Source organism: Toxotes jaculatrix, chromosome 18 (genome assembly GCF_017976425.1).
Source record: "Toxotes jaculatrix isolate fToxJac2 chromosome 18, fToxJac2.pri, whole genome shotgun sequence".
In the NCBI taxonomy this organism is placed as follows: Eukaryota; Metazoa; Chordata; class Actinopteri; family Toxotidae; genus Toxotes; species Toxotes jaculatrix.
The window spans coordinates 7,751,760-7,769,049 of record NC_054411.1 but is presented as its reverse complement, the minus strand read 5'-3'; the positions used below and the strand labels follow the sequence as shown (position 1 = coordinate 7,769,049).

The 17,290-nt window shown below is 38.4% G+C and overlaps 1 protein-coding gene across 1 annotated transcript; it reads right to left on the bottom strand.

Annotated features, from left to right (window-relative positions):
• Positions 1-4,822: 4,822 nt before the first annotated feature.
• LOC121199119 (myosin heavy chain, fast skeletal muscle-like) lies at positions 4,823-15,987 on the bottom strand. The gene is made up of 41 exons (XM_041063609.1): positions 15,905-15,987; positions 15,627-15,678; positions 15,312-15,534; positions 14,967-15,110; positions 14,713-14,869; positions 14,564-14,591; positions 14,367-14,475; positions 14,195-14,287; positions 14,033-14,096; positions 13,812-13,910; positions 13,616-13,719; positions 13,394-13,532; positions 13,183-13,301; positions 12,935-13,084; positions 12,682-12,852; positions 12,283-12,589; positions 11,822-11,892; positions 11,649-11,736; positions 11,442-11,559; positions 11,220-11,343; positions 10,992-11,128; positions 10,590-10,845; positions 10,190-10,432; positions 9,888-10,064; positions 9,627-9,772; positions 9,429-9,519; positions 8,945-9,334; positions 8,629-8,755; positions 8,313-8,431; positions 7,797-7,993; positions 7,527-7,710; positions 7,271-7,436; positions 7,022-7,146; positions 6,627-6,935; positions 6,350-6,553; positions 6,132-6,257; positions 5,851-6,021; positions 5,605-5,709; positions 5,421-5,516; positions 5,190-5,321; positions 4,823-4,948 (listed from the first exon to the last, which is right to left on the bottom strand). Exons 3-41 carry the CDS (start codon positions 15,513-15,515, stop codon positions 4,931-4,933), a joined length of 5,808 nt encoding a protein of 1,935 aa, XP_040919543.1. The 5' UTR covers positions 15,516-15,534; positions 15,627-15,678; positions 15,905-15,987; the 3' UTR covers positions 4,823-4,930.
• Positions 15,988-17,290: the final 1,303 nt, after the last annotated feature.

Genomic DNA, 17,290 nt, shown 5'->3' with positions numbered 1-17,290 from the left:
CAGTTGTGTTTGCCTCTTTGTAGCTACTGTAATCAGGAGAATGAATGGCCTAAAATGAAACAGCTCTAAACAAAACTCCTTTACAACTGTGTCATGAATGAGACATGAGACGATATTAAAATATAGTTATTTTCCCTACAGTTTAGGCATGTCATTGTAGCACGCCAAATCAGCCAGTCATTCCTCAAAGACATATGGACAGCTGCAGTCTCTCTTTGTCATTCTACACAAAGGAAATTGTCTACAGCAAATGTGTTGGTGGCCAGGGCCCTGCAGTTGTCTACAAGCATAACAAAGCCCAAGTCAAATCCTAAAAATATCTTGGCACACAAACGTACAACCAGTTAGTGTGCAGTGTCCACATAAATAGCATCTGCCCCAGGGTCCAACAACACCTGTGCCTCTGTGAGGGTTTGGAGCCCCAAAGGCAAGACCACCACTGAATGCTGTAAATTAGTACTTCCTGGTTATGACATGTGGCCTACTATATACTGTATATAGTTACATCCATGTCCTTCAATTGTGATTTGTTACGGGGGTCACCTTAGCTGTGCTAAATGAATAAGTAATCTTACACTCTTCAAAAGACTGCGTCATGTCAAGGGAGATTAATAAATCAAATGTGATTGAAGTTGCACTCCTGCTGTGCAATAAAAGCTCAAATTTCAATAATTTGCTTTTTGTCTGATTTTGCAAAACATTTTTTTAATTGTAATTTAAAAGGAATTAAAGGAAACCTGGTCCTAAAGTCATTCAAGTTAGTTACTAACTATGTTGGCTTGACATACTGAAGAAAAAAAGATGAAAACAAAAGCCAAAGTACAGTCAGAAACATGTTTAATTATTTTGGACACTTCACACCAGGTTGTTCATATTTTATGAACTCTGTTAAAAGTTGTCCACGAGATATTGTCTCCTACTCGGCATTCTCAGACTGAAATGCAAGAAAAGAAAATTATTAACACTGTTAATGGACAATTTTCAGATCCCACTGCAACATTTGAGTTACTACTGCAGGCTGATGTGACCTTTATTGTAAGCCATGGGCTCATTTGAAATAAGCCAGTCAGCACTGTGTTTATGAATGGGCAGTGTTGGCAACCAGTACTGGTCATAAATTTAGAGTGCTATTAGGATTCCTATTCATTTATACTGACTGTCACCTCTCTGAGTACTCAGAGACCTGGCCACACTGGCCAGTAAGTAGCTGCAGGAGAGTACTTGTAATTCCTGCAATGGTTTTGAGCTTATATTAAGCCAATTGTCATTCCGTAACAGTGAGTGCCTCACTGTTACAAGTGTTACTGACTCACTGTTAAGTCCTAACATAATCCCAGGCAGCAGTTTGTCAGTGGTTTCAGTTTTACATTCGTCTAAGTGATATGTGTTAGCTTAATTTGCAGGCTGTTTCAGTCCATGCAGGCCTATTCCTACCTTAAGAAATATGCTAATGAGTAAGACAGCATACTGCTACTACTACTAAAATAAAAAACTAAAAAACTAATAACGACATTAATAATCTTTATAGTAGATATACTCTTATATGTATAGTATACCATTTTGGTGAACTAAAACTGTTAATAATCCCTCATGTTTAGGTTAGTCAGCCAACATGCCTGCTGATTTTTCAGTAGCATCAATTTCACTGTCATAAATGAATCATTTGAATTATTATATTTTTCTTATCTTTCTTTTTGTTCTTACATTTGACTTTTTTTCAAAGAGAATTTGTCTCTTCAGTAATAAATTTGAGTGACTCAGTCGATGAATTAACTATAAGCAAGACTGAAAAGAATGTAGATTGAAAGAAGATTGAAAAAAGCAGGATTTTGTTTGTACGACTTACTTATTGAAATTTGCCAGTTAATTACCTTAAATTAAGATACTCTTAATTTTGTCTTATATTGTTGACACCAGATATGAATTTGATTTTTGTTGAACTGGATTGAAAGATGAATAAAAGGAGTGAAAACACCAAAATCACTGGCTACATGCACATACAAGATATTATTTTGGATAAGGACTGGATAATTGAATTTTGATTTTCAAATGCTAATAGTAAAAATACATATATTTTAATTTACATAATACATCTGGATGTAATTAAAATTCTTTAGGTTTTTACATGAATGCTGTTGAGTTTTAGATGATTTGAATTCACATTTATTTTACAGATGCTTGAAAATGGTAATATTATTATGTCAGTAATGTATTTCATGACATTAATTGTTTTGTTGTAAATGCTGGACCATTATTTGACTCATAAATATTTACTACACCACTTATGTTCACAGTTTATTTAATACTAAATAGCAGGAGGGCACAGCATAGTTTGTGCAGTATTTGTTCCAATAAATACAGAGATTTATTAAAAGATTAGATTTCAGTTGACACAGTTTATGATAGGCAGTTGTGCCCATTTAATTTTGATATCACAGGCAGTACATTAGCCTTAATGTTGGAGAAGCACTGGAATATCAGTGGTGTATAGTTGCAGGTTACACATGCTTCAGATATCTGACAAATTTCGCACTGTTGCTCTTGCCATAAATGTTAAAGGGATGCTGCAGGCCTCATGGAAATGTAATATAAGAAGTGTTGCAAACTCAAATGAGGCTAAAAATAAAAACCGCACAAACCAGTAAGGTTCAGGTGTTTTTTCTTGCAATAAAGAATGTTAAAAATGCAGACTTTGGGGCAGGAGATAGTATGCTGACTGATTTTCAAAGCAATTATGAAATTACAGTTTGGGATTATTGTCACGATCTCCTTTGATGACATAGTTGTTGATAGAAGTGACTTATTATTTTTCATCTTACCAGCGGATCACAAGGTATTACTGTGGTCAAAAATAAAAAGAGCTAAGTGAGGGAGTTTGATTCCTGTTTGGCAGAGAGAGCGAGAGGATATATTTATCAGACACATCTTGATATCTTGGCAACAGCAAAATGATATGTTCATTTTAGAAATGTTTTCTGAATGAAAGTGAAAGTTACAATAGTGTAGAACATATGCTTGTGAATTTCATCTGTCTGATTCTCTAGTTAAAAATAGGTGCGTTTATTAGATCTATTCTGTGTGGAACTTTGTGGAACAATCCCCAGAAATATACATCTCAGGTTTACTTCTTGTTCCCTAACCTATTTTGCAGTATAACACAAAGAATGGACACAAAAACTGAGTATCATGGTACAGTTCAATGAAGAAATTCTAGTTTTTATTGACTTGAGAGCAAACTGTCATCTTGTCATTTAGATTTTTATTGATTTTTTTCAAGGAGAGGACTGGCCCTGAGGTGATATGGGGGCGTTGTGTCAGTTTCAGGACATCAGTGAAAATTTACCTGTCAGAGTGTCAGTGTGCAAAAGTACTCCTCTTGTATCTCTATGTTTGAGTGTGCACAGATGTGTTGGTACATCAGTCTACGTGTGAAAATTGAAAATTATTGAAATTATTGATTATATATCTGGATTTCAGATTTAAAGCAATGTTAGGAGCTGAGCTCCCGTCCCGATTTTAAATTTGTTTATCTGGGTTAACTGGTTGTATTCATTGCAGTCCTTTTCTGAACCTGATAAGGGTCAACATATATGGCTGTGCAGTGTGCTGTGAAGCAGTATCAGATTTTAAAATTGGCAGGTGTAAATTATCTGATGACTGCACGTATTTTCCAAGATTGTAAAATGATATAGCCTGATCAAAAATGGAAAGACATTTGCAAGTCTGGGCTCATGTGTCAGTATAAATCCACATCAGAGATTTCTAGAATCTCTGATGGTACCTCTAGTAAGATGTTTTATGTCTCCCTCATTGTATAGTTTAGTCAGGAAAGCTTGATTTCTTTTCAACTTGCCGTCAACCTTCTCCATTGCAGATCATTGTATGTGTGTAGCCATTGTCCTGGCATGTGTTACTTCTGATAGTAAGTTATTGAGAACTTGTGTGCAGTGCACCCGGTTCAGAACTGGCATGTGTTATATCACTCTTTAAATACTGTGTGCTTAGTTGTCTCAGTTCTTATTAAGTTGCTTGGCTTACAGGTAATGTAATAGTATGCTTAGTAGCTGTTCAGTAGTTCAGTTATTTCAAAGATGATTTTCCAAATTTGACAGAAACTTCAGACGTTGTCTTTGCAGACACAGGTCTCATGCTGATACATGTGGTATTAGCAGGCAGTTAGGTTTTAATATATTTTGGGGTTGTAACAGGTTTTCTCATACACTTATCGTTGATTTGCAAACTACTCTCTGGGTCACAATCCAGGTCGAGTAAGGTCGAAGAAGAAACCACACACTGCTGATTGTATGTCATATTACACTATAGCTCATAAAGTTGGAATAATAATAATTTGGTTTTCAGCCACCTTTCTCTTTTTATTCCTACTCATACACATCAGTAATCACATTGGAAGAGACTGATCAATAAAGTTTTGAGAAGACATACACTTTATCAAGACTAAATCACATTGTCACAATCATTTCATGAGAAGAGGTAAAATATATTTTATTCCAACTTTATGGGCTATAAGTCCCTTTTTGGTAAACTTAAACGCATAGCATTTAACAAACACTGCATGTCCATTTGTGGTTCAGAGTCGTGTATTTCATTGAATTAACAGAAGAAATCACAGCTAAACTTACAATATAATACTAAGGATGAAGTGATACAGATTGGATATGTTGGGTCTGTAATTTTTTTATAATCTGCCCAAGAATTGACTTGTTAGACTGATTTAGCTCCATGTAATATAGCTGCTGTGTTGATCCCATTTTGCAGAACATCAGTTTAATAGAATAAACACACACACACAGTGTAAACGGTATTGAGTAATATGCAAAATGTTTATTGAAATGCTAGAGTGTAAAAAGAATTCAACACTTGGTTCATATTGTATGAACTCTGTCAAATGGCTTCATTTGGATGTGATCTCTTATTCGGCAGAATCAGTCTGAAATACAGAAAACAGAAAAAATTAAATCACTTAAAGGTTTAAAGAATAATTGGAGATTTTCACTTCAGGGGGTGTTTAAAGACTGTGTCATTCTACAAGTGGTTGTATACATGCTTTGTTTGAATTATGTGAATTTGTCAGTAGCATACGTAAGAAATAAATACTCCTGATCACCAAATTAAATGAAGAAAACATATCTAAACTATTTGTAAGATGTTAGTACATTCTTAATTAATACCTTTGCAGCATCACGGCTCTTGGTTCTCAGCTTGTTGACCTGGGACTCAGCGATGTCAGCGCGTTCCTGAGCTTCTTCCAGCTCATGCTGGACCTTCCTGAGCCTGGACATGTGGGTGTTTGCCTGCTCCTCCTGTAAAGAGTTTGGAAGTATATTGACTTAGTTACAGTTAATGGGTGGTATTATTTATTCTAAATTAAACAATTGGTCATGTGAATATAGTTGACTCACAGCCTCCTCAGCCTGTCTCTTGTAAGCCTTGACTTTGAGCTGCAGCTTGTCCACCAGATCCTGAAGCCTGGTCACATTTTTCTTGTCCTCCTCAGTCTGTACAAATTAATAATTATTAATAATGAAGTAAAGAGACTAAAGAAGTTAAGTACTCACAATAATTTTTAGGTTAACTGAACATTACCTGGTAGGTCAGCTCCTTCACTCTCCTCTCATACTTGCGCACTCCTTTAACAGCATCAGCTCCACGTCTCTGCTCGGCTTCAACTTCAGATTCCAGCTCACGCACCTGTGATGTGATGACAGATGATTTATCAAAAACAAAGTTATTTACAGGAAATAAAGGAGGGGATACAAGTGAATTTACTCTACCCATTAAAAGCCTGATCTACATCAGAAAACAAGCAGTTATACTACAAATAATTCATACCCTAGACTCCAGTTTCTGGAGCTGCTTCTTGCCACCCTTCATGGCGAGGTTCTCAGCCTCATCCAGACGGTGCTGCAGGTCCTTGACTGTGACCTCCAGGTTCTTCTTCATCCTCTCCAGGTGAGCACTGGTGTCCTGCTCCTTCTTCAGCTCCTCAGCCATCATGGCAGCCTGAAATAAAATGTTTTCCAATTTGTTCATAATCAACAGTAAACTTAATATTACCAGTGTATGTTGTAAACCAAAAAGATAAAATAAGAGCGTAAGAAATGTAAACTCACATCAGTGATAGCCTTTTTGGCTTTCTCTTCAGCATTTCTTGCTTCCTGAACACAATCATCCACTTCACCCTGAACTTGCACAAGGTCAGCCTCAAGCTTCTTCTTGGTGTTCAGAAGGCTGGTGTTCTGATTAATAGAAATAGTCACATGTAATTTGATATGTGTTTGCTATGTTTAAGAAAGCTCATCTGTATATCTATTAAGTACTGAAAACAAACCTGAGAGTGAAGCAGTCCCACACGCTCACTAGCATCAACCAGCTCCTGCTCAGCCACTTTGCGTCCTCTCTCTGTCTGCTCCAGAGCGGCTCTCAGCTCCTCAATCTCAGACAGCATCAGGCCATTCCTGCGCTCCACCATGGCAGCTTGCTCCTTCATGTCCTCCTGTCCTCTGAGAGCATCATCAAGGTGCAGTTGGGCATCCTGACAATAGCAGAAAAAAACAATAAACTTTCTGTACTTGTTTGCGTCAATAAAACAATCCTATAATCCTCACCTTGAGCTGTCCCTGGACATTCCTCAGCTGTTTCTGGGCCTCAGCGGCCTGCCTGTTGGCATGACTCAGCTGAATCTCCATCTCATTCAGGTCTCCCTCCATCTTCTTCTTGATTCTCAGGGCATCGTTCCTGCTCCTGACCTCAGCATCAAGAGTGCTCTGCATGGAGTCAATCACCCTCTGGCTGTTCCTCTTGATCTGCTCCATCTCCTCATCCTTCTCTGCCACCTTCCTGTCAACCTCACTTTTGACCTGGTTGAGCTCAAGCTGAACACGGAGAATCTTGGCCTCCTCGTGCTCCAGTGTGCCCTTCAAAATCAAAATGAATGCATGATTACATATATGATATTGTATTTTATGATGTAAGTGCCCTGATATTATAATCTAGATTTTACCTCAGCTTCCTCCAGTGCTGACTGAATCTCAGACTTCTCAGTCTCCACTGTTTTCTTTGCTTTCTCCAGCTCATGGATGCTCTTTCCAGTCTCACCAATCTGTTCAGTGAGGTCTGAAATCTCCTCTATAGAACAATTAAAACAAAAATTGAATTTACTAGTGACCCACAGAAGGTGTTCAGCAAGATAGTTAGAAAATGATAATACCCAGAAAGGGATACATTTGCAATTTTAGTGAGATTGACATACGCTGGAGGTTCTTGTTCTCTCTCTTCATGGTCTCCAGCTGATCCAGAGCCTCCTCATAAGAGTTCTTCATCTTGAACAGTTCAGTGCTGAGAGAGCGAGCCTCTTTCTGAGCTCCTTCCAGCTCTGCCTGGCCCTCCTCATACTTCTGTTTCCATTCTGCCAGGACCTAAATTTGTATAGGTTGATTAAATGATTGGTTACTAATATAGCTTTGTGTTTCTTCAGATGGGTTTTGATTTTCACTTTAACCATTTACCTTATCAAAGTTCCTCTGCTTCTTGTCGAGGTTGGCAGCCAGAGCATTAGCTCTCTCCACATCAATCATGAGGTCCTCCACCTCACCCTGCAGCCTCTGCTTGGTCTTCTCCAAGGAGGCACACTTAGAGTTCACAGCCTCAATGGATTCCTCAGCATCCTGCAGGCGCTGGGCAAGCTTTTTCCTATGGTGAAGAAAAACATTTTAATTGGTTAAAAGCGAATGATAAAAATAAATACTAATTTAAATATTGAAAAGGTAGTGACTTACTTGGCCTCCTCCAGCTCCTCAGTGCGCTGGATAGCATCAGTCTCATATTTGGTTCTCCACTGAGCCACCTCACTGTTGGCCTTGGACATTCCCCGCTGCAGCTCAGCCTTGGCCTCCTGCTCCTCCTCAAACTGCTCTCTGAGCAGATCACAGTCATGGCGGGCTGACTGAACAGCATGGGCCAGGGCATTCTTGGCCTGTTGAATACACAACCCATGTCAGAGGGACATTTTAACTAACCTAATGTAAGTTACATCCAAATGCTGTCAGAGCGGAATGTCTCCAAGGCAGCTGGCAGGGTGTTGAGTGTGTTTAATTTTTCTTAGTACTTATCTAGTATTTATTATTACAATTTTAATTTTTTTTTTTATGTTGACCTTCTCTCTCCTGATCTCAGGAAACACTGTCTCATTTTGTCTGCACTGCAGTTGTATGTACAGCAAAGTGACAAACAATTTTTTGACTTGATTTGATTAGAAGTATAATGACATAAAATGAAATATTAAATTTATATACCTTGACTTCCTCCTCAATATGCCTCTTAAGCTCCTCAATCTGCTGAGTGAAAGCCTGTTTGCCCCTGGTCAGCTGAGAAACAAGAGCTTCTTTCTCCTCCAGCTGGCGGGAAAACTCACCTGAATGACAAAATGTTCATGTGTTAGTCATTAAAAAAATTTAATACCTTTTTTAAAACGATATTTAAGTTCAAATTTGTATTTTTTACAATATTGAACACTGTTAAACATACAACTACATGTTGTGACATGTTGTGTTTCTGTATCATGTTAGATGAAGTTTACTCACTGACTGGTTCTTAATGAAGGAGACTTACCGTTCTCTGTCTGCAGTCTGGCCTTCTGTGCATTAATGTCATTCAGCTGGCGAACATTCTCATCATTTTTGGCTTTGAGCTCACTCAGCTGGTCCTCAAGAGTTCTGCACATTTTCTCTAAGTTGCCCTGTCACCAAGAAAAATTAATTAAAAAATTAAATGAATGCAAATGTTGATTTTGTTAATTCTCTGTCTAGGTGTATATTAAAACCATTGTTATACTGAATGGTCAGTAATGATTTAAACACAGGGCTAAATAGCTAACAACTGATGTGAATTGGCTTTTACATCCATTACTCATAACCAGACCACTCACCTTTGCTTTGGCAACAGCCTCCATGTTGCTGGAGAGGTCATCGATCTCCATCTTGTACTCGCTCTTCTCCTTCTCCAGCTTCTGCTTGACACGCTGGAGGTTATCGATCTGCTCTCCCAGCTCTGCAACGCTGTCAGCCTGCTTCTTGCGAAGAGCTGCTGCGGTAGCTTCATGCTGCAGGGTTGACTCTTCAAGGTCACGACGCAGCTTCTGGAACTCAGCCTCACGCTTCTTGTTCATCTCAATCTGAGCGGCTGTTGCTCCACCAGCCTCCTCAAGCCTCTCGCTGATCTCCTCAAGCTCCCTGGAGAGGTCAGCCCTCTGCTTCTCAACCTTAGCCCGAGCAGCCCTCTCAGCCTCAATCTCCTCTTCCAGCTCCTCAATACGAGCCTAGATTTGACGATAGTGGCATCAAGAAGGCTTATTAACTTAAACATGCTGTTTTTGACTCACTGTGTTTATTATTCATGTAAAATAATGTTACCTGGAGTTCCTTGATCTTCTTCTGAAGCTGAGCACCAAGAGACTGTTCATCCTCAATCTTGCTGAGGAGCTGGCTGATTTCAAAGTCCTTCCTTGATGAGGAAACCAACAAAGCTTTCAATGTCACAATTCATACAATTTTTGAAGTGTCATTTGTATAATTATGAACAGAGAGCTGGTAACCTAAACAAAGGCCTACTTCTTGATTTTCTCATCAGATTGCTGCTTGTCATTCTCCAGATCCATTATGGATTCCTGGGCCAGTTTCAGATCTCCCTCAAGCTTCCTCTTGGCTCTCTCAAGGTCCATGCGGAGCTTCTTCTCTTGCTCCAGTGATCCCTCAAGCTGTAAAATAACATTTTAAATTGAAAGTTGATTTGAGGCATTTTAGATATTGAACATACCAAAACCATTCATGTCATTACAAGGCAAAATCACAAAGTCAAAAGAGTTGTCTTACATCGTCCACTTGCTGTTCCAGCTTTGTCTTGGCCTTGGTCAGAGTGTTGACTTTGTCTTCCTCTGCCTGGAGATCATCCAGTGTTTGCTGGTGGGCCTCTTGTAGGGCTTTCTTCTCCTTGGTTAACTTGGCAATGGACTCATCTTGAGATGCCATCTCCTCTGTCAGGTTTTTCACCTAACAGGTGCATGAAAGGTACATTAATATTACAATATTAATTAGCAAGCATATATATAAAAAATGATTATACACAAATTTATTCCTTTTTGTTTAAGTCTTTAAGGCCTATAAATGAACTGAACCTTGTTTTCTGTGGCATGTTTCTCCTTCTCCACTTTAGCCAAGGTGAGCTCCAAGTCGTCAATGTCCTTCTTCAGCTCAGAGCATTCATCCTCCAGCTTCCTCTTCTTGGCAGTCAGCTCAGCATTGATTTCCTCCTCATCCTCCAGTCTCTCAGTTGTCTCTTTGAGTTTGGCCTCCAGCTGGATCTTGCTTTTAATCAAACCTTCACACCGTTCCTCAGCATCAGAGAGATTCTCAGTTTCCTATAGTGTGTTTTGAACATAAACAATACAACATATTAAATATATTAATTATTATTATTTTATTATTTTATCCTACCTAAATTCATGTTAGTTTAAATCACAGTAATTACTTCCAATAAGTCTAAGAGATTAACATCTGCTTTTGCATTTTACTCACAGCTGCTACTTGCAGTTGCAGGTCATTCTTTTCCTGCAGCAGGGAAACCATCTTCTCCTCCAGCTCCTTCTTCTTGGCCAGAGCAGCAGCCAGGTCTGATTGCATCTTATCATAGTTTTCCTTCATCTGTTGAAGCTCCTTCTCAGTCTCAGCACTCTTCAGAAGAGGCTTGATCTTGAAGTACAGTTTCAGCCATGGCCAGTTTTTCACGTTCATGAAGGAGCGGATGTTGTACTGGATGGAGAAGATAGATTCTCTACAAAATGACAATAGATTATTATCAAAATAGCACTTTTTTTTTTACTGCAATGGTGTTTTATTTTTGGAACTGTGGAGAATAACTTATGTCTGAGTACCATTCAAATGGAAAGAACAGTTCTTTATAGTTTACTGTAAGCCTACCTCCTCTCCATCATCTTTACAAACTCTTTCCTCATGACGTATCCTCTGCAGAGAGCCTGAGTCATGGTCACCAGCTCAGCCAGTTTCTCATCTCTCATCTCCTCCAGGGTACCCAGCAGACCAGCTTTGAAGAACACCTGTGTTGTTTCATTGAAATAAATAAATAAAAGCATAAACAAACAAACATACATTCAAAAATACAACAGTGATGTAACTGTGAGAAAATACCTTAGTGTGTCCAAACTTGTACTGGGTGTGGTCCACATCAATGGAGCCCAGCAGCTTCTCTGAAGCTTTCTTGTTGTCAATGAATTGTCCCTCAGGGATGACACTGGCATTCAATACTTTGTATCTACAAGAGAAAATGATGTTGTTATTCATATTTTCCTCACCTCTTGGCTTGGTGTTTCTACACCATAATAACTTGAATTGCTTATACTGAAAATTCACCTCTGCTTGAAGTCACCATAGAGGATTCTGCTGGGGAAGCCCTTTCTGCAAATTCTGATGCCTTCCAGCACACCGTTACACCTCAGCTGGTGGATGACCAAGAAGTTCTCCATAAGACCTGTGGGTTTCAAATTCATACGAATTAATATACTTCTTTGTTTCATTGTGTAACATAAAATGCAAAAAGTTTGACTGTGAGCTTCTCACCTGGGGTCTTTGTTTCATTTGGAATCAGGCAACGCACAAAGTGAGGGTGAGTGCTCCTCAAGTTGGTCATCAGCTTGCCCAAGTTCTCCTGTGGATCACCATCGTGAGATAACAGGTCAGACAATTTCAGTATTTATTTTAATTGTAATCCTAAAATCTGGAACAGTACATACTCTGAAAAGAGCAGACACAGTCTGGAAGGAACCACCCTTCTTCTTGCCACCCTTCTTGCCACCGCCAGCCTCTGTTTTTAAAAACACAGAATTGTATCAGTGAGAACAAATGAATAATTCTTTCGTAAATGTTTGTTTTACTCTGTGAAATGAGTTTTTAATCAAGTCGTGAATGAATACAGTGCACTCAACATCTTCTTTCTACTCTACCAAGTATAAGAGATTAAGAAATTACCCACAAATACAAACTTACTACACTTTGTGCAGTATGTTTTTCATAAACTGCACAAGGTGAAAACCACTTTAAGAATTTTCTTTTGAAATGTTTCCCACACTGCTGATATTTCTCAACAGTGTGCATACAGCAGTTTAGTAGTACTTTAGGAGGATTCAGTGCAGATCCTTACCCTCTTTACTGAATATTAGAGTTTCTGATTACTCTGCTCACTCTTGTTTCTTACCCTCAGCTGAAGCATGAGCTGCATACAGGAAGGCCAGCAGTTTGTTTGAAGATTTCTGGTACAGCTGAACAACAGATTCATTCAGAGGGTCCTTGTTCTTGTCCAGCCAGCCAGCGATATTGTAGTCCACTGTACCAGCATAGTGAACCAGGGAGAAGTGAGCCTCAGCCTTGCCCTTTCCAGGTTTTGGCTTCTCAAAGGCCTTGGTCTTGCCAAGATGCTGATCATGCAGCTTGTTCTTGAAAGTTGTGTCAGAGGCCTTGGGGAACATGCACTCCTCTTCAAGGATGGAGAAGATGCCCATTGGCTGAGAAGAATTTACATGTAATGTTAAATATTAACCTACAGAAACAGCTATTCAGGTGAAAAAGAGAACCAGGTAACCAGGTGGCTACTTACCTTCTCAATAAGCTCAATGCAGGCAGCCAAGTCCATACCGAAGTCAATGAACTCCCAATCAATGCCTTCTTTCTTGTACTCCTCTTGCTCCAGGACAAACATGTGGTGGTTGAAAAACTGTTGCAGTTTCTCATTGGTGAAGTTGATGCAGAGTTGCTCCAAGCTGTTGAACTGTAATTATGGACAGGTGTTGAATTTCATGGCAAAATTGTGTATAACTTTGAGAGTGCTCAAATATCTTTCAAATACTCACATCAAAGATCTCAAATCCAGCAATATCCAACACTCCAATAAAGAACTGTCTTGGCTGCTTTGTGTCCAGCATCTCATTAATACGGACGACCATCCACAAGAACATTTTCTCATAGACAGACTTGCACAGAGCCATGACAGAATTGTTGACCTAGAAATGAAGATTTTAGCATAGAAGTTTCTCAGACTATTGTATTTATGTTAAATTTATGTTCTTTTTCCCCAAACATTCAGTTTTCTCTTCATTACCTGTGGAACGGTCTGACCTTTGGTCACCATCTCATTTCCGACCTTGACTCTTGGGTAGCACAGAGCTTTCAGCATATCAGCTGAGTTCAGGCCCAAGAGGTAGGCGATTTTGTCAGCCACTGATGGAAAGAAAGAGAATTAGTGCACATTGATTAGAGGTATATTCCACACAGGAAAACTTGCCTGAGAACAGTATTATTTTGGTAATCACCCTCAGTGCCATCAGGTTCAGCCTGCTCCTCACGCTGCTTCTGCTTGAATTTCATGTTGCCATGGTGCATCACAGCGCCAGTCAGTTTGTAGATACCCAATTTCTCCTCAGCGCTGAAGCCCAAGATGTCGATAGCAGTCTGCATTGCAAATGAAGGAATCTTATTGGTATTTGCAACATACAACCTAGTATATGGCATATTTAAGTAAATTGTCCTCTTACATCTGTTGCAATGAACTCCTCCACATCATTGATGCTTTTGACAGTGATTTCACCCTGACTGATCATTGGGTAGTCATAGGGGTTGGTGGTGATCAGAAGACCCTCTAGAAGAGCAGAAATACATGCAAATAGATGAGATTTTAGTCTATTTTCTTTAGTGTTGTTGAAATTAAGTTCAAAATGTCTATTGACATACCCAGGAGCTCAGGCTTGTGGCCAGTCATCAACTGATAGAAGATATGGTAGCTCCTCTCAGCAGACAACTGGAATGTTACACGAGACTTCTCCAGCAGATCTAAGAATAGAAAATTAATTTGGAGAATATGAGATTGCTGTATTACATTATAGTGTTTTAGTTAAACAGTGACCATATTTTAGTCCACATGAATCTTGACTCACATCGTGGTTGGAACTTACATGTTTCAATATCAGCTGAAGCCAGCTTTCCAGTAGTACCAAAGTGGATTCTGATGAATTTACCCTGGAGAGCCAGATCATTAATAACATCAGTTTTAAAAAAAATAATTTAGCTAAACAAACAAACAAACACACACAAAAAAATTGTCCTTTATTACTTACAAAACGGGAGGAGTTGTCATTCCTCACAGTCTTGGCATTACCATAGGCTTCCAGCAGAGGGTTGGCTGCTACAATCTGGTCCTCAAGGGAGCCCTGCAGGAGAATTATGGTCAGATAAGTTAAACATCCAAAACAGCTTTCATCTCACAAACAGTTTTATTCTATATAGCACCTGCATCTTGCCAGGTGTTGCCTCCTTCTTTCCTCCAAGAGCTGCAATTGTTGCAAAGTACTGGATGACACGCTTGGTGTTGACAGTCTTTCCTGCACCGGATTCTCCACTGGGGTAGAAGGGGCACATTGTCAAAATTTGGCTTCTTTAGCATAGGATTTACAGAGATTTAATGTGACAGTTTGTGTAATACTCACGTAATCAGGACAGACTGGTTCTCACGATCTGAAATCCAAACATACAGATGTCACCTGAGGTAAATCTTTAAAGCTGCGCAGTAAACCTACATTTAAGGTGAAGTCTTCTACTTCATAATTACAGATTTTAATAGTAACTTTGATCTTACCAGTGAGCATGAACTGATAGGCATTGTCAGAGATGGAGAAGATGTGGGGTGGTGCCTCAATCCTCTTCTTGCCTCTGTATGCTGCTACACATGTAGCATCATACACAGGAAGCCACTTGTAGGGATTCACGACAACGCAGAACAACCCAGAGTAGGTCTGTAACAGTAGAGAATAAACAATATTTGAACACTTGCATTTTCAGATCTACATGATATTTATATTACATACTCACTCAAGCAAAATAAAAACTTACGTAGATCATCCATGATGCATAACGCTCTTTGAGGTTATACAGCACAGATGGCTCATTCAGGTGGGTCATCATGGCCATGTCCTCCATCTTATCGAACTTTGGAGGATTCCTGGGATGGATGTCATCCTCTTTTACAGTGACACTCTGAATAGAAAATTCAGAAAGAGTTCAAAGGTTTTGTTTTATAAGGATATTTCATATAAAGTTTTATCAGGTAGATCACATCAGTTTTTACAGTTAAGGTTTTTGAATGAAAATATAAATAATATAAATATAAATAATAACATTTTATAGTATTTAATACTACATATTATAGTATTTCAAATTGTATAATTATTCACCTACCTTTCCTCCATCTGTCTCAACTGTGGCTTTGCCACCCTCCTTTTTGACAAGTTTACCCTTGACATACATCTCATCAGCATCAACCACAAAGTAGGCTGTTTTGGCATCAAATGGAGCAGTCTGGGCCTCAATCCTCTCCTTTTCTGGTTTTCGGAGGTAAATGGCCGCAGGGCCATACTGCTCCATCTCCGCGTCGGTGCTCATGGTGGCACTTTAATGGAGTCTGAAAATATGAGAGATTCAAACATAAATCATTAGTTTGTAAAAGAACCTGCTCTTCTTTCCATAATTTTTGTTTTTACAATGAGACTTTACCTCAGTTTATGCAGAAACTGAAAATCCTTGGTTTCCTGTGTATGTCAAGGTGCTACAAAATTAAGTTTTAGGTAGTCCAGAGTAAGTCATTCATTGTTTTGTAATTTTATCCAGTAATTTGTATCCAATAGCTTTAACATAGAAAACATAATCTAAAAATTCTAAGTTAAGCAAAGTAATTGAAAAGGTAATTCTGAAATATACATGTTATTAATTAATAGTGATACAGTATAATAATGTCACAGAGACATGCTATAGGAACAGTTAACTGCACTCACCTGTCTTAGATGCCTGTCAGTTAGAACTGATGTCCAGAGCTGCTTTTATATACGACAAGCCTGCCTCCTCAGCATAAGTGCCCTACTCAGTTTGGTCAGGAATGCTTGACACCTTGCTACTTGACAGTGATATGCTCAGTGCAAATAAATTAAGTATGTTTCATTTCCTACATATATAATTAAGGTTTTACAAAGCTGTATTAAAAATACAAATGTTATAATTAATTCTTTAGTTTATTTAGTAGTTAATTATTAAGTAATTATAAGTACAGCACAGGTGTTATGTATATACATATGCATATATTTAGGGATATTGGATTTAACTGAACATTTTCATAAGTCAACCCAATTACACCAAGCACAGTATCAAATAAGTTATACTTTAAACATAATAATAATATTGTCACATTTCTTAATTTATGTTACATTCATATCCACATTGTTTATATGGAATTCACATTCCTTTATTCTAACACCTCTACCTCTAAAACAGTTAAAATTAATATCATTTGTACTAAAACTACTGTTAGTAACCAGTGACATTACCATTAAGTTGATATATTTTGGAAAGTCTGAATACTAAGTACACCAGTAATGTCCACAGCATACCCAGTGGTAAATTACAAACGTGCACTGCATTGTTTGTGGATTATTTATTATAATAAATCTAGATAGTGAAATGATTTTAAGTTGACACAGTTTATGGCAGGCATCTGTCTCCTGTTAATTTTGATATCACAGCCAGTAATGAGTTTTAAATTTGGAGAAGCATTGAAATGTCACTGGTATATAGTTACAGGACATTCAAATCTCAGATATCTGAAATAAAATTCAGGCTCATGGTCTTTCCATTAACGCTGGACAAGTGTTGTATCTCTCCTGGGAACAGACTTAAAAAGGACTGCCAACTCAGATAATTTAACACCAGAAATATGTTCCTCACAAATACCATTAATGTTTTGCTTTGGGGACTGAAAAAGATGCAGCTTTTGCGTAGAAGGGTTTGATATGCAGACCGACTGACTGAATAGCTGACTGACTGAATGATTTAATGAAGGGAAAGTCTAGGATCATCTCCAGGATCAACTTTCATTTCCAAGTTTTGCATGGACTTGGCTTATTATTTGCCATCTTACCAACAGATCAGCAGATCAGGAGGTATTACCAAGGTCAAAAATAAATCCAGTTAAGGGAGGGACCAGTGATTCGTATTTGGCATTAAGAGAAGGATATATTTATAGGACACATTTAGATATGTTGTTAACACCATATCCCAAGTTTAAAGAGCTGCATCTTATCAAATAATTTATTTATAAACTTCTAAAATGTATTTTAATTAAAAAGATGTCTGTCTGTGTGGGTAAGGTAATTTGCCAGGGATTTATT

Bases quoted from the DNA above. Each gene is read 5' to 3' on its own strand.
- LOC121199119 (XM_041063609.1), bottom strand. From the start codon at position 15,515: ATGAGCACCGACGCGGAGATGGAGCAGTATGGCCCTGCGGCCATTTAC. The intron at 10,065-10,189 runs GTTCAGTTCATT...TGCACCTGTTAG, and splicing joins AACATGCCACAGAAAACAAG to GTGAAAAACCTGACAGAGGA. The intron at 9,773-9,887 runs GTAAGACAACTC...GTTATTTTACAG, and splicing joins TGGAACAGCAAGTGGACGAT to CTTGAGGGATCACTGGAGCA.